We start from the raw sequence: 22,606 nt of genomic DNA, 5'->3' as shown, positions 1-22,606 counted from the left end.
ACCAACATAGCGCTCCTCATGCTCTCCATAAACGCGCTGCCCTTCTTCTTCCCCGCGTCCGAGTTGCTTCTAGAACGAAATGCATCCAACATGCCACCGCCCTTCTTCGGGCTGGATACCTCGGCCGAATCCACCGATCCTCTTCGTCGCTCGGTACTACTAGACCTAGAGGCCGATCCGCTCCGACTCTCCGCGTTCTTATTCTTCTTCTTCTCGGCCTTGGACTCGTGCTTCGATTTCTTGTCCTTTTTGGATTTCGACTCGGATTTGGATCCCCACGTCCCCGAACGGGGACGCGGCATCGCCTGTTCCACATCTTCGGTGGTTGGTAGGGGTTGGGACCCTAATTCCTGTAGGAAGAGAATAAAGTTAATAATGACTATCTGTAGGTGCATTTCACCTGTAACAATGGATTTTTAAGGTGAAAAAAGACCGCATCTATTACCAATTATTCGAGTATGAACATAGATTACGAGGCGTGTATTTAAAGTAAGGTCTCCAAGGCCATTGTATCGCCGCAAGTACCGCAACACTGTTGTATACGTTAGGTCCCCCTCCACCAATCGCCACCTGGTGGAGCTCATTAGGACGCTCAGTCTTGACGTAGCAGCCATTTGCAATGGAAGTGCCGGTTGTCGCTCCCGCCAGGTGCGAGTTACGTTCAGTCATTAAGATTTTACACTAAAAAAAACTCCACCTATAGAAATTCATCGTCCATTGGAAGAAGTGTATGGTGAGAAATGTATGGACGAGAAAAACGTTCGAAAATGGTGAAGAGAATTTTCTGCTGGCCGACTGAACGTTCACGACGAGGAGCGCAGCGGCAGGCCGTCACACTCGGACGAAACAGTGCGGAAAGTTGAGGCGCTTGTGCTGAAAGATCGCAGGTTGATTCTCAATGAGTTGGCCGAAAAACTCCAAGATGTGTGCAGTAGAGACTCTATTCATTCAATTTTGGTGAATAACCTGCAATACCAAGCAAGCGGTCATTTCGTTCTTGCGCGAGGCGGCGGGATCGTGGTTCGAGGAGGGGATACAATAGTTTGTCGTACGAATGAGGAAGCTCATCGAAGTGAATGGCGATTACGTAGAAAAATAGCTTAGATTTCAAGCTTCACAGCGATGTACGAAACTTAGTGAATAAATGTTATTTAATGTGAAAAAAAATAAATGGAGACCTTACTTTAAATACACGCCTCGTAGAATATGCGCAAGACTTTAGGTTTTAGTAAGTCTAGTGATCTGGTTGACCTGAATGAAAGATCTAATGGGCTCTTGAGCCTGTTAATTGAAGTGTCCACTTCAAATAAGTCACTATTATGTTTTCAAGGTTCCGATCGGTTTTCACTAGATGCGTTAGAAATATGAGATATCGTACTACAGCTTTGTGCTGTAGTTAATTTTTAGTTTGAGCGCAGGTCAATGATGGACACTAACAAAGAGAAAATGCGCTTTATTTTACAGTTTGCAAGCCAGGCGGCTGAAAATGTAAATATTATTTATGATCCTAATACTGTAACAGCTAATCACGCTTAATTTTGGTTTCGTCGATTCCGTTCCGGTATTTTCGATGTCAAAGATGCACCACTTACTGGAAGGCCAATTTTCGAGTCCGACCTCACAAAAACAAACATATGTCACCATTTGCATAAGGCTGGCCTTAAGAAGAAGCTCGATGTATGGGTACCAAACGAGTGAACGCAAGAAACCCATTGACCGAATTCCCATCTGCAAATAGCTGCAGAATCGACCCATTTCTGAAGCGGTTGGTGGCTGGTGATGGAAAGTGGATCATTTACCACAACGTCAAGCGAAAACGGTCATGGTCGAAACGCGGTGGGCCGGCGCAAAGAGTGGCCAAGCTACGATTGACGTCCAGGTAAGTTTTGCTGTGTGTTTGATGGGATTGGCAGAGAATTATCTACTATGAGCTGCTCTCCTACGACACAACTGTTAACTCAAAACTGAACTGTCAACAATTGGACCGTCTGAAGGAAGCTATGGCCCAGAAGCGGCCAGCTTTGGCCAATAAGAGAGGAATTGTGTTCATAAGGACAACACCAGGCCACACACATCGAAAGTGACTTGACAGAACCTCCGAGAACTTAGTTGGGAGTTTTTTATGCCCCCATCTTATAGTCCGGACCTGGCAACAAGTGATTACCACCTGTTCCTCTCCATGGCGAACAATTTTGCTGGTGAAAAATTCGCTTTAACAGAGACTTGTGAAAATCGACTGTCTCAATTTTTTGCCAATATGGACTTCTATGTGAGAGGCATAATGATATTTCCTTCAAAATGGTAACAAATTACTGAGTAAAACGGCGCATATTCGACTTGAATCGGATCATTCTAACTACGGTAATTAAAACCTTGTTTTTCATGCAAAAATTATGGATTTCTTTTTACTGCACTTTACATGACCGAAGTTAATAGCATGGTTTGCGCATAGGGCAACTGTTATTGGTCATAAATCCTATCCCTCCTTTGCCCATAACAAAATGTGGATAACAATTGTATATTGATGACTTGAATATCCATTTCACAGAAGAGTAAGATAGGACAAACTTCACTTGTTGAGATATATATCATGTTGAGATGCTTTGTATATTTTATTTGTGAATTGATATGGAGTACTAGCTGTATGATTCTGTGAATTATCATTAACTTGACTCATTGAAATAGTTCCAAATAAAATTCATCATTATTTCAACAATTCAATTGTAAACTTCAAACTCGAACAAAATATGTAATACACCTTCTAAGTAAATGACAAAATTGCAATCATACTTCCAGTCCCTTTGTTGAATCAACTCTCTGTTTAATTCATGTATATTTATTTTTCTACTATATTTCGTGTCAATTATCGAGAAATAAATTTTCTAATTCCGAATAACATTGGAAGAATATATATAGGAGAAACTTCTCACCCAAATTAAATACATTTAAAATAACACTTCCAAAGATATCTATGAGAAGCAAAGTATTCAAGAAATCAATTCCCTCTATCTCCTGAAACCACAAAAATATGGTAAAATTTTTTTTTTCATTAAGAGAAATCAGCTGTCGAATAAGTGTACAAATCAAAGGCGAGCGGAAAACCCTCAGCACTTCACGTAATAAACTGAATAATTTATCAGACGTACATTCAAACTCCTAACTACTTCCATACGAATAAAATCGATACATTCACAGACATAAAATGAAACTCACGTAAAAGCAGAAGTATAACCTGTTGGCAACAAGGAAACTCATAACTACAGATGGAGTGGCTATATAGCTATCGGTATCACTGAATTATTTCCTATTAGTTAACGTCAAAACATATAATGAAAACAGCCAAACAGGAAGAACTACTTAGCAGATATGACAACATATAGGAAATTAAGTATGCGTCTAGCACTGAATTAATCAATTTACCAATACCAACATCGTGATATAAGGAAATCCACAGGAAATGATATTGATCCATTCTCTTTGAGTTCATAGAAGATAGATCAGTAGTATTTTGGTCCATTTTTGCTTCATTTTTTCATCTCAAACTATCAGGTGATGTTGTATCCCATCCTCAAATTGAATTCTGTCCGTTCGTCTAGCCTTCCGTATATGAACACGATAACTTTCCAATGGAAAGTTCGTTGATGGACAAAATCTGACTAGGGGTTTCGTAAATATGGCCTTTCGATTAATTCGATTTCGGTCTAAATGAAACTTATTATAATAAATGTAGAATAACAATTTGAAGCATTTTGCAAAATTTTATGCTCATCGTAAAACCTGAACCATAGAAAATTCAAGGAGCATAACGAAAAAAAAAACTCAATATTTCCGTGATTGCATATAATAATGGATCGGGTTGGAACTTTGAATCTTATGTTTATGGAAAACTAATAATAATTTTCAGCTGAAAATTTGCATATTGGGGTTTGAGACAATGATCTTTCTCCCTAAAATATTTTCAGATCTCTACAACTTCCGGTTATACCGGAAACAGACTACTAAAGGGTGTTTTTTTCGAGGTATATAACTTTAAGTTGGCATTACTGTTCAAGACGGCGACCGATTCAACAGCTGTCAAGTGATTTATTCTCAGTAGACTCACGCCTGAACAACGCTTGCAAATAGTGCAATTTTATTTCGTAAATAATGGTTCTGTGCGAAATACGTATCGCGCACTACGTCCATTTTATTTTGTTAGCGATGAAGCGCACTTCTGGTTGAATGGCTACGTCAACAAACAAAACTGCCGCATTTGGAGTGAAGCTAATCCTCAAGTGTATGTCGAAACACCGTTACATCCAGAAAAAATGACTGTTTGGTGCGCTTTATGGGCTGGTGGAATCATTGGTCCGTACTTCTTCAAAAACGATGATGGCCAGAACGTTACAGTCAATGGTGAATAGAGCCATGATTACTAACTTTTTCATTCCTGCATTGAACAACCATAATGTCCAGGAGCTGTGGTTCCAACAAGACGGCGCAACATGTCACACAGCTCGTGTCACAATCGATTTATTGAAGGACACGTTTGGTGACCGCCTAATTTCACGTTTTGGACCTGTGAATTGGCCTCCAATATCTTGTGATTTAACACCGCTAGACTACTTTCTGTGGGGCTATGTAAAGTCATTGGTCTATGCGGATAAGCCACAAACCCTTGACCATTTGGAAGACAACATTCGCCGTGTTATTGCCGATATACGGCCACAAATGTTGGAAAAAGAAGTAATGGAAAATTGGACGTCCAGATTGGACTACACCCGAGTCAGCCGTGGCGATCATATGCCAGAATTCATATTTAAAATGTAATGCCACAAGATTATCTTGCGGATAAATAAAATGCATGTCAATCGAATAATCCATCGTTGTTTTATTGCAATTTAAAGTTCTATAGCTCTTAAAAAAACACCCTTTATATATAGTTCTCAATGATTATCGAAAAGTCAGTACTAACCTCCATTCTTCTGATTCACTTCCCGACTCTCATTGAAATAAGTTCATTAATTTCGAAGTTGTCAGGTTTTTCCAAAGACCCTTCAAGTTATGAAGAATCGAAAAAGGTCAATTCAATAAAAAAACAAGGTATTCCATAAGAAAAAACATGTTTGGTCATTTACACTTTTTTGGTACACCCTGTATATTTCCGAATAATCTAAGAATGTCTCTGATGGAGCCTGATCATACTGTGTCGACAAATCGAAAATTTCAGCGCTCAACCGTAATGAAACGTCGCGTTAATAGTCGAACACCCTGTATATTATTATAAAAAAGAATTTGAACTTTGAATGAGTACCCCACATATCCAACGTATTAATGAGAGTAAACTCGCGAATAAATTGACATAATTACACAGACGGATCGATTTCACATTAGCAATAAGTACATATTTCTCTGATTCTAATTAAACCAATCCTCTGGAAAGATCGAAGTTCAAAGCAATTCTTGCAATAAACACTGCTCGACCGGGACGTTTGAGGAATTTTTATGGTTTGTTGTCGACACGAATCTAACAACTTATGGCGAATTACATGTTATACGTCAAAAACTAGGAGATCTCCAGCGCTAGTTTGTTTTCATTATGAATCTGTATGATGTAAACAAAATGTGATTTGGACCAGTCTCCGATCTGTGGAATCGTACCCACTGCCAGTGGCGTAGTCTGCCTTGAATAACATCTCACTCGATAGGTCAATGGATATTCAGAAATATTCAATCTCCATTTGATTTAAGAGAGCCTTGAAACGTTAATGGAAGTTTTTGAGTAGTCACATAACACTTCACTCAATAACTACCAGGCCAAACCAGTGAAAACACATTCAGACTTTATTGGTTTTTATAATCTCTACTTCAAAACTTTTTTAACTTTCCATCACCTTTTTTCTACAATTGCTATGGAAAGTAGTATTCTTCATAGCTTAATCAATTTCAAAACTATGTATTTCTCATACTGTGAGAAATATTATTCCACATGGCACTTTGCCCACACCTCGCTCGGTAGACCAATGAAATTAGGCTTCTGAAAAGCCGTTTCTATGGAAACGTAAGAAATGAGCAGATACAGTCAACGAAAACCATTTTGAATTGAATTAGGTACATTACTTGAATTATTTAAATTTGTGCATTTGTAGGAAATAGTATATTGTGCAACAAGTGTGGAAAGACCAAATTTTCTCACGAGTGTGGAAGTTTGTGGCACGAACCTGAATAGCGACCAGCGAAAAAAGTACTTTCTCCAAATGTTGCACACTATACTTTTCCTACAACTGCACAAATTTCAGTAATTCAAGTAATGGACTTGATTCAAATCAAAATGGCCTTCGTTGACAGTATGTGCTAATTTATTGCGTTTCCATAGAAACGACTCAAAAGCGCAATTTCATTGGTCTACCAAGCGAGGTGTGGGCAAAGTGCCGTGAGAAATAATATTTCTCACAGTATGAGCACTACATAGTTTTGAAATTGAGTAAGCTATGAAGAATACGCTACTTTCCATAGCAATTGTAGGAACAGTATAGTGTGCAACATGTGGAGAAAGTCCTTTTGTCACTCGTGTTTCACACTCGCGAGAAAAGCTGGACTTTCTCCACTTGTTGCACAATATACTATTCTGTAGAAAGATTCATCTTTGCTTTCAAAAGAGTCTTCAGCTTGAACAATCAGTTCTTCGTTAGAGCCAAATTTTTTTTTACAGAGCACTATTTTGTACTTTCAAAAAGCTAATTATCACTAAAGGCCAGATCTGTATAATAAGCTGGGTGGTCAAACAGTTGGAAGCTCAATTCGCACAATTTGAACAAGTAATCGACTTGTTCGAGGAGCATTGTCTTGGTGGAAGAAAATGTTTTCATTCGGAAATCGAGGACGTTTTTTTTAATTTCTGCACACCATTAATCAAATATCGATATTCAATACTTATTGTTGTTGATTTCACTTTTGTTGAGAACAAAATAGCATACAAGTTCCTAAATACGGATGCCATAACCTTGTCAGCTGATGTTTGAGGTGGCTTTGGACGTCTTTCATTGATTTATTTCCACTCAGATGACGCATTCCTTGACTCAGGAGTGTAGTGATGATATCCACTGTCACAAAAGTCCTGTTGATTCCTCTTAAACAGCTCCAAATAGCGTTTGAATCGAAGATGCGTTGCTGCTTTCGATCAGCTGTGGGCAAGCGTGGCATTCATTTCGAGCAAAGCTTTCTCATGGACAAATGTTCTGGTAAAATAGTGAATACCTAGCCTTCTGATATCTTCCACTACAACCCTATCTCAGACAAATTCAATTTACAACCGCTCCAAACCGCTTCGTGGACTTTTTAGATATTGTCTGAAAAAACTGCCGAATGTGGGCAACAGGTATCGTTGATGGTTTTCCGTTGCACAATATATTTTCGCATCAAAACACAAAACACGTTTTTATCCATTTTTCAAACAACAACAAATGTAGCGTCAGTCGTTACTAAACCTTCATTATTTCGATCCAGACTTAAAGATCTATGTTTTGAAACTTTGACTCGCATTTTTTTGAAGCTTGGTACTAACGAGAAAAAAGTGGTATGACACTGACGAGTGGCGGTGCCATCTGTACTCCAGACCCAGGACTTATTGAGTGATGTGGTACTTTGAAATTAATTTTTTTTTATCAGAGTGTAGCGTAATTGAATGGGTTCGATGAACGGGCACCTGCAAGGAAGTATTCCAGACCTCTCCGTGAATAGTTGATGAAGATTATACAAGGTGAATTGGTAAATTGAATGAATGAGGTTTGGAGGAAATGGTTATTTAAGCAATATGTGCGCATACGAACCTGGCATGGATCATGGCAATAATTCCCACAATTACCTGATTCTTAAAAAAGTTTGGGATCTTCAAAATAATGAGTCAAAGTTTATATTATGGCTTTTAAAGTGACTATTCTGAAATAATACACTCAAGTTCACGAATAATTCAATTACCAAATCATTTTCGAATGCTTTTTTTGGAATTGACTTCAATTCTTCTTGTCTTTCATCCATTGGGTCTTTTTTTTTCGAAGCAAATAAGTAGAGGGTAGCACTGCAGACGACTTTCACGAAATAATAATTTTACCTCCGTTGTAATGATTTTTGGTGAATATGTTTTTAATAATATAATAAAAATATATCACTGCTTTGTACAAAGTACATATCATCAATTTTTCGCGAAAAACGAAAAATTACCAAATTTTTGTTTTTGTTTTTTCATTCGCAAATCAAAAATATTTACTGTCTCCCATGTGGATTATTGTGAGTAAATTATGTGAAAATTCCTTAAAAATCTGTGATTTCTGAAAAGAAATAGCTCTAATTTCGTTTTGAACTTCGGAATCACGTGGTAGTGTTCCCTCTTAAGTCTTATAGTTCCCGAGATGCTTTCAGAGACATCGACTTTGAGGCAACCTGTACAGGGTGGGCAAATAAGCGAGGTAAGCGGCTATATCTCAGAATCCACTCATCGTTGAGACTTTCAGTAAAAATTTTCACGACTAAAGTTTACAAGAAAAAACACTGGAAATTGTTTTGAAGTTCATACCTCCACCGCTAGGGGGCGTAATAGCTATCGTCGAGTAGAAAAATGAATTTTACTCGAAAATGTTTCATATAAAGTTGAAGAAAAAATATCATCACTGTAATCATTGTAAAATTCTCTCTTTTTGAATTGTCACTTCCGATTTTACGACATCAAATAAGGGTAGGAGAAAGGGAGAAATCTGACTGATTGAAATGCCTGTAACTTCAGTTTGGCTCATTTTTGAGCAAATTAGATCTCGTCTGAAAGATAATATCTTGTTGAATGAGGACAAAATATACCACAGATAAATTTGTTTTTGCTACCTTCAGGTTTTTTCATGCAAATTTGATGGAACTTCTGTTTCTGTTAAGAAAATCCTATCATTACATTTGACATTTCGGAGTAAAATGAACAAAACAATGAACTTCTGACTTAGCGCCCCCTATCGAAAGCAGCAAAAACAAATTTATCATGAGTATATTTAGTCCTCAATCAACAAGATATTATCTTTCAGACGAGATCTAATTTGCTCAAAAATGGGCCAAACTGAAGTAACAGGCATTTCAATCAGTCAGATTTCTCCCTTTCCCCTACCCTTATTTGATGTTGTAAATTCGAAAGTGACAATTCAAAAAGATAGATTTTTCCAAGGAGTACAGTGATGATATTTTTTCTTCAACTTTATATGAAACATTTTCGAGTAAAATTCATTTTTCTACTCGACGATAGCTATTACGCCCCCTAGCGGTAGAGGTATGAACTTCAAAACAATTTCCAGTATATTCTCTTGTACACTTTAGTGGTGAAACTTTTCACCGCAAGTCTCTACGATGAGTGGATCCTGAGATGTAGCCGCTTACCTCGCTTATTTACCCACCCTGTACACATTTTACTGTAGGAGGCGAGTACGTCAATGTCGCTCCTCGAATATTCCCTATTCATAATTTCATTATCGAGGGAAATTACACACTACCGGACGTATTGTGTGCTAATGCCTTTGCACTCGGCTCTGTTTATTTTCGGTGGGACCTTCTCCTCTTCCCGATAGAACGTCGACGGGGTTCAACAAACCCCGAGAAGGCTTTGCGATCGATAGGTGGCTCGTTTAAAAATAATTTCTGACTGATTTATTCCCGTTCGTGAACCCCTCGGGAGATATTTTGTAACTTTGAACCGGTCGAAGATATCTAGACATATAGAAGGTAGTTATGAAAATTGCATTAAATTCTCTATGATGGAAAATCTACAGTCAGGAAAAGAATATTCCAGCTCCAGTCACATATTTGAGTTTTGCAAAGTTTGAAATCCTTTAATCGAATAAAAAGAACATAATTCCTTATGGAATTCTTGAATTTTTTCATTATTATTATATACTGGCTTGAATTTCAAAGATGTATATCGAATGCAACTGCATATTCCTCTAATAAAATAAAATATGATACTTTCTTCATTTATAATTTTTCCCGAATTGGCTCAGATAAAAAGTTATAAGCATTTAACTTAAATGGTTTCAGAATGGGTTAGAGCAATTCTATCGTTTCGATGTTCACACCACCGAGAACCATGGACGTGGACATGAAGTGGGTCCAAATTTATCTATTCCTCGGTGCGCACAACATTTGGGCCTCTCTAACAGCATGCTATGGCGTAAGAACTAAAGCCAGCTGACCAAAGTACATATACCGATTGGATGCTTGAACAGTAACATTTAGATGATGATTTTTCACATCGATTTTTCTTCAGCGAGGAAGCACATCTTTTCTCGGTGGCTATGTAAACAAACAAAATTTTCGCATATGGGTTTCTGAAAATCCTCATGTAACTGCTGAAGACCATATGTTAAGAATTAATATAATCGGTTTGAACCCTTATCATACTCCGCCTATGGGTTTCATAGATTTTTCTAGAAACTGTAACTCGTCTTAATTTAGTCCGCGAACCGTCTTTTCGTCTTACGTCTTAAGTTGACCGACCGAACTCGATTCGTCTTCGGCTTAAGTTGAACTGTACCCGTCTTCGGTTTAATTTGAACTGACTCTCTGCCGATTGAAACTACCCTGTCTCGAATATCGACCTCCCTTCTTTCGGCTTGACCACAACCTTAGGGAAAGTACCATCCCCTAGTCCAATAAGAATTTTGCCGTACCGCCCACAAAGATCTTCGCGGATTCCTGGAAATCGAATATACTCGAAGGACTAGTACCTGATACACAGATGTAACACATCTGGTATAGTATATCCAAAGTCACTTGGAGGAAGCCAGAATATTTCGATAATACAAGAGTTGTCCTAGTTTCCAGAAATTTTTTTGAGGCCAGTGAATTTATTGCCTAACAATACTTTCAAATAAACCCCGGTATTAAGCGGATCGCGGTATCCACTTCACAGTGACATCTGAGCAAGCGTTTTTATGGACTTGTTCAAGTGACTTTGGATATACTATACAACCGTCTTGTTCTCGAATTTTCCCAACCCCAGTAAATCTCTTAAGTTTTACAACCGAGATGACACATCTTCGACGCCCCAAAGAATCACACATCCTTTTTACATTAGATGTACAATAACAATTCGTTCCCTGTAAATTCATTGAAACTGTCATGCCCGAGACATTTGAAGAAACTCATAGGTCTCCAAGTATCTTGTTGACCATCTCAATTATTTACAGGGAACAATAACTGGATCCTACATAGATAGGGTTAAGAACAAAGGATCAACTTGGTCGCAGTTCCCGGCAGGTTGACAGAGCCGTAACGATTCCGATTCAGTAAAATAATAATAACAATGTCTATATTGATCAAGTAACAGCTTTAAAAAACGATTTACCTTCTTCCCATCTGCAGGCCTCTTGACCCAAATGTCCTCGTTGCTGCCCGACGCGTCAATCGTCGAACTGCTGGATGTCTGGCTCTTCATCTCGATCAGAGACGAATCGAAAAACCTGCTGTCATGATGGAGCGGTGTTCTGAAAACGTTGTAAACAGAAGGTCTACTTGAGTCTGGTATCCCATGTACAGTGTTCGCCTGTCTGTACTGCTTCCTGCTGGCGAATATCCGCGCGGCTTCCGAAGGTTTCTTCTTCTTGTCCTCCGTCTGCTCCTTAACCTCTTTGGTGGGTACGTCCGTAGTCTTAGCCTCTTCCACAGTCGGAGATTGTTTGGTCTTGGTTATCACAAATTTGTGCGTCGGTCCGGAGACCGTATCTATCACAGAAGTTTTGGAACTAGTCGACGATTCTGACAGCGACTTGTCGCTTCCCATAATCGTCGCTAGATCGCTAGAAGGCACAGAATGTTTATTATCGTCTTTCCTCTCTTCGTCCTCGTCCTCTTCCATGCACTGGGATAACCTCCTACTCGGCACCGCAAGCCTGGACGGCAGACTGTTGGAGTGGTTCTTGAAGTACCGCTGTATGAAGGAATCCGATTGTACGTCGTCGTCGCTGTCCAAGCTGTAAGCCTCCTTCAGAGCGGCTATTGAAATCAACGTGTTATTTTGTATTGTGGTCGCCAAGTCGGAGGAGTCTATGTCGCTGTCGTCGTCCGAGGATTCTCCCCTTCTGCAACTCTGGTGATGACTCGTCTGTCCACCAACTGTCAGGTCAATCACGGGAGATTTCATTGTCGCTGCTGCTGATGCTGCTTCTTTTACGGTTACTTCTGGTTGCTGGGCGTTGATGGCGACTCCTTCTATAGCGCCATCCGTTTCCATATCTAACATAGTACAGTTGAGCTCAAATTGTCGTGTTTTTTCATACCCAAAAATAGATAGCTTTACAATTTTTTTCTAATATACACTGCGCAAAAGAATTAATGCACATTATGGAAATCTCAAATTTATTCTCAACTGAAGGTGTTCTCAATGATAATTATTTTTATCAGAATTATGCATGCATATGTTATCCACTTTCAACGTTTTTCTTCAATACAACATATGTTTTTTCCCAGCAGGAATAAAAAAAGATGAGATTATCAGATTTTGAATGTATTGGCTTCATTCTGAAATCGGTTGTTCTCGATCAATTCTAGTGAGCAATAGTTTTTCTTTCGTTTGATTTTCTACACTCAATCGCTATGCAACGCGAAACACGCAATTTGACCCAAGAGGAATGTGTCCAAGCGGTGATTTTGCGAGAAGAAGGATGGACAATACACAAGAATTTCAGAAAGGTTTGGAGTTTCCCATACAAGTGTGTCCAGAATGTTGCAGCGATTCAGAGAGACAGGTATGAATGTCCGAAGACCAGGACAGGGTAGACCACGGGTAACAACTGCCATTCAAGAACGTTACTTGAGAGTTTGTTCGTTGAGACAACGGTTTGCAACCGCTCGCCTCCTTCAAAATCAGCTTGAGCAAACTCATGGGGTGCAAATTAGCAGTCAGACAATAAGAAATCGCCTCAGAGAATATGATTTGAGGCCTCGTGTCGCGGCAAGAGGCCCAGCTCTTACCCCAGCCCATCGAAGGGCGCGTTTGGATTATGCGAGAGAGCATATTCATTGAAAAGAGGCTGATTGGGAACGTCGATCACAATGGTAGAGGCAGAATCTAGACTCAGCGTGAAGAGAACTCTTTCCCAATCAGCCTCTTCCCAATGGATATGCTCTCTCGCAAAATCCAAACGCGCCCTTCGATGGGCTGGGGTAAGAGCTGGACCTCTTGCCGAGACACGAGGCCTTGAATCATATTCTCTGAGGCGATTTCTTATTGTCTGAGTGCTAATTTGCACCCGATGAGTTTGCTCAAGCTGATTTTGAAGGAGGCGAGCGGTTGCAAACCGTTGTCTCAACGAACAAACTCTCAAGTAACGTTCTTGAATGGCAGTTGTTACCCGTGGTCTACCCTGTCCTGGTCTTCGGACATTCATACCTGTCTCCCTGAATCGCTGCAACATTCTGGACACACTTGTATGGGAAACTCCAAACCTTTCTGCAATTCTTGTGTATGTCCACCCTTCTTCTCGCAAAACTACCGCTTGGGCACATTCCTCTTGGGTCAAATTGCGTGTTTCGCATTGCATAGCGATCGAGTGTAGAAAATCAAACGAAAGAAAAAATATTGATCACTAGAATTGATCGAGAACAACTGATTTCAGAATGGAGTCAATACATTCAAAATCTCATCTTTTTTTATTCCTGCTGGGAAAAACATCTCTATTGAAGAAAAACTTTGAAAGTGGATAACATATGCATGCATAATTCTGATAAAAATAATTATCATTGAGAACACCTTCAGTTGTAGAATAAATTTGAGATTTCCATAATGTGCGTTAATTCTTTTGCGCAGTGTACTTATGCTAGTCATCCCGATCAAAGGAATAATATAGTTCAGGAGATATCATTTTTTCGAGAATATATGAACTAACTAACTGATTAAACTTTATCGGGTGTCCCAAATTCGTTGTCTAGTGGGGGGATCCCAGAACCCCTTTGAGCTGGAAAAAAATGAATGGCACATTTTCGGGATCGATTTTTGAGAGATTTTTTTTGGTGGAAACCTTATAAATTCAACTGTTTTCAAGCTATAAGACAAAAATTAGAAAATGGCGTGAAATGAAAAGTTCTCATAGCGTCTTTGTTATTGGTGCTATTAACATGAAAAAAACATCCTACAGGCACTTTTTTAGCAGAATCCAATGGTGTTATAATTCATTTTTCATGGCCATTAGTTTTGAAGGTATAATACAAACTTGTCTTTTTCAATGAAAACCATAACAATTTCTATAACAAATAAAATTGAATAGATCTCAAAAAATATATAACATGTAGTCGTATTGATTTCCCTTCGAAAATTCAACGTGAATTTCATTGAAATTCATACCCTCACTTCCCTAACCGAGACCATAACCAAAGAAAAAAAACTGGACTATTTTACAAAGGTTTCAACATAAATCTGCTTACTCATCTTAACCTAATTTTTTTGAGTGTTTAAATTCTTGAATAGCGGAAAACATTAAGCTCTCAAATAATTGAAATGAAATTAACTACAAAATATTCAAGAGTACAATCAGACTCTTCAGTGTTCAATGTGAATAATTAATGTAACCAAAAATTAATATCTCCCAAAATATAACATTCCTGAAGTAGACATTGAGACTAATTAAGTTCTGATAAAAAAAACTGGATCCAAAAACAATCGATAACATCAATCTATTTTTGGGCTTTAAGTGACTAATCACAGAATTCTATAGAGTAAAATTGAATGTGTTCGAAACCTGAAAATCCAACTTTTTTTTCTATTCATGCTTTTGTATCATTTTAATTATGTGATTTTATTTTAGAATAAATCAAGAGACTTGCAAAAATAATTACCATTCTATATTTTATACTGAAAAACCTCTTTCCAATCTGTAAATAACAAAACAAAGAGTATAACTTCAAAACATATTATTTAAAACAATCTTTACAATGATTTCACATTTGAACATTTTCATTTTCTGGATTTTCTATGAAAAAATGAGGATTTTCAGTCCAATGTATGCGTAAGATGTGAGTTCACAGAATTCAAATCATATATAGATCAACTTCTTCAGGAATATCAAATATTGATTTATTAGGTATACAAGTGCAGAGGGCATTGATATTCTTCGAAATTCAAAAACAAACCACGAAGTGGCGAGTTTTCGAATGAACGAGTGTTAGAAAGAGCCTTCTGAACGAGTATCATACATTATTTCCTCTAATTCATTCAATTTTCATTGGAATTAATGGAATATATCCATAAATATCGTTTAGTGATTGTTTCATTGAAAAATATGGGTTGGCAAAACTGTTTTCTGTGTCACAAATTCCAGAGATAATAGATAAATCCGCGACAGGAGAGTTCAGAGTACCAGCATAAAAAAATGAAATATAACCACGAAATCTGTGTGAAACTGAGATATTCCCAAACGATTTTGTTCTACACGGTATGGCAGAATGAACAGATTTGCCACAAAATGAATGATCAAATTGAAAAAAATCATGAATTACGAGTCTAGAAACAAGTATTGAAAACAAATATTTCGCAAAGTTTCGAATTGTGAAGTTTTTTAATTATCTCATTCGAATAGGAAAATCCGCCTTAGTTCTGATATCTATAAATAATGCAAAGCTCTGCTTGAACTTGTTTTGAGAACGATAACAAATTTGCAACATATTTTATAGAATAGGATGCATGAATATCGATATCAGATTGCATTCCTTCGATGAAACATGAATGCATTTTAAACTAGTTCATGGGTTGGTTGAAACGCATACGAAAATAATAATTTATTTCGTCTCCCAATATAACTGACGATGATTTATTTCAGATTGTAATACGGTGATACCGGATACTGTTGCTTTTAACATTTTCACAAGTTAAGATATTCCATCGGATGATATTTCCAATGTTTTGAGATTCTACACCATCGGATTGTAAACAGAAGTTGGCGTAAAAACATAAATTCGACTTAATCGCAGTAGCAATCTACTGAAATAATTATCGGAAATTACAAATAGAGCTTGATTAAATGGATAACTGCTTCCATACACACAACGTTACTAATTATAATTGAGATCTGTATCAGCGTTAGTTGAATTCTCCAATAGGTAGTTACTCCAATTTATTATCTTTAGTACCATCTCATTTGTACATGTGTGCTTTGAAATATATAAATTAAAAAATTTAGTTAGCGTATGTTAGATATTCAGACGTGAAATCTTATCACAGACATACTTGTACCCACTTAAGCCCTCGAAATTTGACACCTTTTTCATTATTTTTAATGTATCAAATTTTTCGAAAAAGTCTACAGTTATATCCTCAGAGTAATAAACATAGATAGAGGGAGCATATGTAATTTTCAGTTAAAAAAAATTGTCCCCAATATGAACTATCAAATTTGACATGAAGCGCGCGGAAATGAAAACATATCAGTGCTACGATTTTTCACTCAATTCGCGAGTTTCTCCACATAGAACGCACTTCTTATATCCCATAGTGAATCAATGTTTCATATCAACTCAAAATATTTGGAAATAAATACCTAAATATATCAGAAATTCAGAAAACAAACTGCGCCAAACGACGTGAAACAACCTATGACACTAGGAGAGCAAAAGTTGCCAAACCTTGGATTTCAGCAGGCAGATCCAGAAGATAATAAATACTCTGCTTTTTATAAATTAGACAATTAGGAAAAATATCGTATTCCAAATATTCAAATTTTCATATTTAATCGGTAATCACTCAAATAAATATATTTCATTATCGATTTCATTCATAACGATATAGTAGAATTGTGAAAAACAGTGAAATTATGTTATGTTACGTTTTTCAGTGACGTTACCAGACAATGAATCATTTAGTTTTACTATAAAATCAACATCAACAATTGGCTGTCAAAATATTCTCATGCTTTGAATTTTATTTTCGATCTCGAAAAGCTGTGGAATTTGCTTGGTATTGCAAAGTGTTATATTACTGCTCTGTTACCAAACCAAACCAAATTTGAAAAAATGAAATCAAAACGTCAAATTTGAATTACAAAATTTATAATTTTTGTAATCGTAGATCCGATCAAAGTTGAGATGTTAGGTTTTGATGTACAACTACGATTTCAATCTTGATGCAAATTTTCTTGTTTATCCCTTCATCAGAACCATAGAAAATTGAAACGGAGCATCAAGAAAAATATCGAGAAAAATACCCAATATCTAACAAGATATGGCCTAAATATTATTTAAAACTTTCAAAAAAAACTAGTAATTAAAAAAAAAATGATTAAATTCAAATTGTATCTGTAGAATATCACTCGATTGGGTTCCAAGGGCGCAATAGTCGATCGCGCACAAAAGCTTTCGACCTGAAACTCGTGCAACAGGAGATAAATAATCATAATCTGTATTTTTGAGGTGAGAAAAAATAGAATACCTAATAATGCATTGTTTCCGCGAAATACCGAAATAGCAATATGAAAAAGGAGACTTAAACTAAATAAACACGAATCAAGACAAAGGATAACGATTGTTGACTGTGCGTCTAGGACATTCAATGTGGAAAATTTGCTTTTCTTGATATCAAAAGGATAATTCTCGAAATTTTTGATGGTTCAACTACCAACTGAAGTTCGAATATCGAACGGAAATAAATCGAAAAAAGCACTGAATTGGTGTCAGGATATTTTGAGCACCTTAACCTGTTCGTTTGTTCGTTTTTTAATTGTTGGTTGTTTGTAACTAATTATTTAGGTGTACAACATTGCTTCTGCCTTTTTGCAATAGATGACTGTAAGTGATAGTCAAAAAAAAAAAAATAGATTGTAGATACAATAAGCTCAGGTATTCGTAAATAAAACGCCATCGAAATATTAGTCAATTTGTGTCTGCATCATAAAGTTATTCTCGATTGAACATGTCAGCTTACAAGCCAAATTCTCTTCATTTGCGGGAGGTTTCAATTTTCGGCTTTAAAATGAAAAAATCTACGGCTGAGGCTCATCGAATGCTCACAAATAACTATAGTGAGTTTTTTCAACACGGAATTCGTACGCCGTCCAAAAGATGGGATCGAGGATGGGATAAAGTAGTGGCCAGCAATGGACAATACTTTGAGTCATAAATGTATAACCAATGCTCGAACCAATGTTTCACAATAGAGCCTCGAATTTCGGAAAAAACGGCGGAAGCAAAGTTGAATATTCAGGTGCCTGCTCATTTTGTGTACATTTTTTGCTGTGGAACGATCAACGAAATAAACGGCAATGAAAACACTCAGAATATTATACATAAGCATCTCGATATGCATGAACTTGCTTGTTTGCCGAGTTGTTTGCCAATATGTATGAAAGGGCATTAAATTACATTCTTTTAATCTGACCACGACAAGTTTCTGTCGAAATACGTTATCCATAAAATAAGTTTAAATTGGATGCGAGTTCTTGTGCAATGAGTTTTGAGGTCATAAGTATTATTCCCACTCGAAAGAAATTTTTTTCTTTCAGAATAACCAGCTACACCAACACAAAATTCGATAAGTAGGTTTATGGATGCTCATTCTTGGAATTACGCGATTCTAAATTGTGTTATCGAATCATGTTAATGCTGAAAAACAACGCGGATTTCACAATAATATTAATAATTTTCAGATCAGTACTTTTCGGTGATTACACCGTTCTAGGGAACAACTCTCTAGCTCATAAATTGAAATTTTCTCAGTTCACGTTCCCCACAATTGAAAAAAAAAAACATCACATATTTGAGAAACTTTTTAAAAAGTATTATGGGTCATTCAACCAATATACTACTTGACAGAAAAAAAAGAAAATCACTGAAGTGAATTCGGAGATTTTTGATTGCTCTTCATTATAATTGTGCTAATTGCACATTGCAATTTTTTTTTATAGATACTATTACTATACTCCATTAGAGCTACATTCTCAAATTTAAATTATTGGGTAATTCATTAGATGTAACAAAAAAATTTAAATGACCAAACATATGTTTCTTTTTATGGAACACCTTGTTTTTTATTCCATTTTTAGATTGCGTGGAATAAATGAACCCAAGTTTGTTCGAAGTTCCATCTGAGTGTCGTTTTTGAAATATTTCGATTTTTCATAAATTGGAGGGTTTTTGGAAAAACCTAATAATTATTGATTGAACCACAGAGCATGGATAAATTTTCCGAATATGAAATCTGAATTTCCTCAGGTTGATTTTAAATAGCTGGAAATAAATATAAAACTACCACTTTATTTACCTATTCGGATTCAGAATCGATTGAGCGAGCATTCAGAAATTATGAAAAAATATTAAGAAGTATATTTTGCAGATAAAAATTTCCGTGTTCCTGAAAACTGTGAGTTCAAATGAAGAAATCATTGGTGAGAAATTGTCTATAGACCTCATTTTGAAAACCAGCCAAATTTGCAAAAAAAAATTTCTTCTGGAAAAACGGTTTTTTCCTCGGTTTTTCCTCAATAACTTTCCATGCCTTGGCTTGATAGTTTTTCCAATAACATATTTGTATAGTCCGTGAAAAACACTATCATATTGATGATCAGTTTCTAATTTTGCTCGAAGGACAAGCCACAAAATCCAGTGACCTGCTTACGGGAAACACCCTGTATATTCAAAATCTATATGCCGTCGGTTTGATGGTAGTTAAGGAATCCCTATTCGAATATAGCTCATGAATGAACTTAACCACTGCATTCGAGATTAAAATTCACCCTGAAAATTTCAAGTTTCTTGATTTTTCCATTCTAGAGTAATCTTGATTACGGACGGCCGGACACAAAGAATTGAATTAACCACGAATTCAACGCCAATGAGTCAAACCTTATGGTTTGAGACCATGCCCTGCTAATAATTAAAAAAAATTATAGCGATATGTTCAGGGAACAAACCCTTAACGAATATTTTGATCGATAGAATTGATTTTCATATTTTTGTGCATCCAACTTGCGAAAACTACCTATAAGCCAATATTTCTCTCATTTTTATGGATAGAGTCTTACGAATAGTTATCAATAAAGGTCAATATAATAATTCTTATAAGAGTATTGTTTTATGATTACGATGAAAGAATACCTATATTCCATCCAGAAATTGGTTAGAACCATTTTCTGGATGACACCGTTTCGAGAATGCGGTACATGGATGAATTATATGACCACCGTTTAATCAAACGTCCCAATAGTTGAATAATTCATATTTTTCGGCGTCAGGTCCATTGTTTATTTCCTGTAGCCGATTATTATGGCGATTTATTCATAACGTGTATGTTAAAGTTGAAGAAATCATTTTGTTAGCAATTCCAAGCTCAATCTAGAACAATTATAATTATCTCGTGTTTCCATGTTATGTTTATTGTTTTCATATTTATAAGTTCCTTCTTGCTTTTGGTTCAATATATCCGATAATACATTCTTGCAAAAATATTGTATTGACTATCATTTTGCCATTACACCGTACATTGCATTTCATTGTTCCAGGTACATGTTGAATCTCGTGTTGAATAGTTTTGAAGAAATTATTTATTTTAATTCAACTACCCAGTATTCAAATTTCAAAAATTGAAAGAAAAACACTGAAGTCTTCTAAGCATAAATGGTATTCTGTAAGTTTACATGATTATTTTAAGCCAGTTTTCATTTTAATCCAAGAATCTATTAATGACAATTAATTCAAACCGAAATTCGAAACCAATAAACTGCTAAAAAAAAAGTAAAATATGTTCGAAAGTTTGCTCCACTTCAGGAGTATCTAATTGACAATAAAAAAGCCCACGTTTCTATTCGATAGCTGTTCAACAGAGGCAATAGAAATATAATCTCCGACAAAATGCAATGTTTTGTAACAAGATAATGTGATAGTTATCGATAGTAAACCAATTAACATGAGTGGATAGCAAATAAATAAAAATCACTAAAATAATGGCAAGCATTGGGTATTAATGATTAATTAGTTATAGCAAAATTCGTATAAAATCAGCTATCCAGTATCACTCCACGAGTTCCAAAAGTTGAAATTATTATCAAATGAAATAATTCCATACAAATGAAATAGATTTCTCGAGGGATTTCTTTATATTTGACCGTTCTAGTTATTGTTATTCTGAGCTGAATCGAAAATCCATAACAGAAGGCAAACAATTACATAGTATTTCATGAAATGAACCCAAAAGTTTATTTGGTTTGATAAGATTTATCATTAAGTAACTTTGAGAGAAATGAGAACGAAAAAAATTTAATAACCACTGAAATGTTCCCAAAGTTTTGTTGTCGTGTCTGTAACCATGTACAAATTCATTCAGCAAACTTTCATTTTCATTTCAACAGAAGTATATAATTTCCCATGTTGGAAATGAAAGTTTGCACATATTGTACATCTGATTTCGTTCAGTGCTTTCGGAGGTTATTGACTTGCGTTGGTTATAAGATTTGCTTTAATCACGTTCTAAAAAATGAAGTCAAATTTAGTTTATTAATGAGTGCTATTTTATTCATAATACCAATCGAAACACCTTTGACCTGTACTGGAAGTTCTATATTATAACGTAAGATGAACATGAATTTATTCAAAAATAGATTTGGCTCAAATACTTCTATCAATATCTAAAAGAATACCAGTGCTGTTAATTTTTTAATTTACTCAGAAATTCAAATTTTTCATTTCTCAGTAAAGAGTGAAATCCCCTCAAAAAGTTCCATTCGTAATTATTGCGATTATCTAGTAATTCAAAAAGCATAACAATACGATGCCGTTATATCCTGGAAATCTTTGGGAGCAAGATAGTGAAAATCAAGTTTCGTATAATTAAGGATAATATCATCATAGCAACATTTTGTAATTTGATTAAAGTAGTAAATACTGTTTACAGCATGCGGCCAATATTTGCGTACATTGCCTCAATAGTTTTGCGAACACACGTTTCCATTATCGTGTTCTGGATTTTCAAGGTTATACACATAAATTGTTCATAATCAATCAATCTTTCATTCCAAGAACTAGAGAATAGTTCATCAATTTGAATTATTTAAAGGAATCAAGTTTTGACACTTGACAGACGTTTTTAAATTCTGTAAACTCACATCGGACACATTTCTACATATCATATCAACACGACATCGAAAAATTCAAAATTTTACCTTATACGAAAATTTCCTGCATGAAATACCAAACGAACAAAACCTTATGTAAACATTACTCAATCACCATTCACAATTCCGAAACACGGAGGGAGCCTCACTGTATCGTAGTTATTAGAAAAACTGTCACAGAAACAACTAATTGATATTGTCTTTATCACACACAGAACATATGGATAATACAACACACACAATTCACAAAACAACAAAGCACGTGGATTGCGAAACTTCAATTCAAATAAAACGCTATTTTAAGGCAGGCCGGTGACTAACAAATTGTATTTACCTATGAAAAGACGAAAAATTGTGATCATATCATATTAGTTCACGCGACAACCGAAAGTAGCGCTGTGTAGCGCTCAGCTGATCGTTGCCAACACAGATTTGTAAGGAATGAATATCCCTACGGCGGCGTCAAGTCTGAGGATTGTGAAAAATTAATGTTCAGCGCATCCATCTCGGAG

General features: G+C 36.2%; 1 protein-coding gene across 2 annotated transcripts in view; it reads right to left on the bottom strand.

Moving 5' to 3' along the window:
• Window positions 1-22,536, bottom strand: part of LOC123678808 (5'-AMP-activated protein kinase subunit gamma-2) — a 140,919-nt gene extending 118,383 nt beyond the window's left edge. Inside the window, exons 1-3 of one of the 2 annotated variants that reach the window (XM_045616038.1) lie at window positions 22,143-22,536; window positions 11,354-12,240; window positions 3-350 (exon numbers count right to left, since the gene is read on the bottom strand). In XM_045616038.1, the coding sequence (XP_045471994.1) occupies window positions 3-350; window positions 11,354-12,238 (1,233 nt within the window). In that variant the 5' untranslated portion in view covers window positions 12,239-12,240; window positions 22,143-22,536. The remainder of the gene's footprint in view (window positions 1-2; window positions 351-11,353; window positions 12,241-22,142) is intronic. The other variant, XM_045616039.1, reaches the window with a different exon arrangement.
• Between the last annotated feature and the right edge of the window lie 70 nt (window positions 22,537-22,606).

Source organism: Harmonia axyridis, chromosome 4, assembly GCF_914767665.1.
Source record: "Harmonia axyridis chromosome 4, icHarAxyr1.1, whole genome shotgun sequence".
Lineage (NCBI taxonomy): Eukaryota > Metazoa > Arthropoda > Insecta > Coleoptera > Coccinellidae > Harmonia > Harmonia axyridis.
Note: the sequence above shows the minus strand (reverse complement) of the source record. Positions and strands in the feature narration are given on the sequence as shown.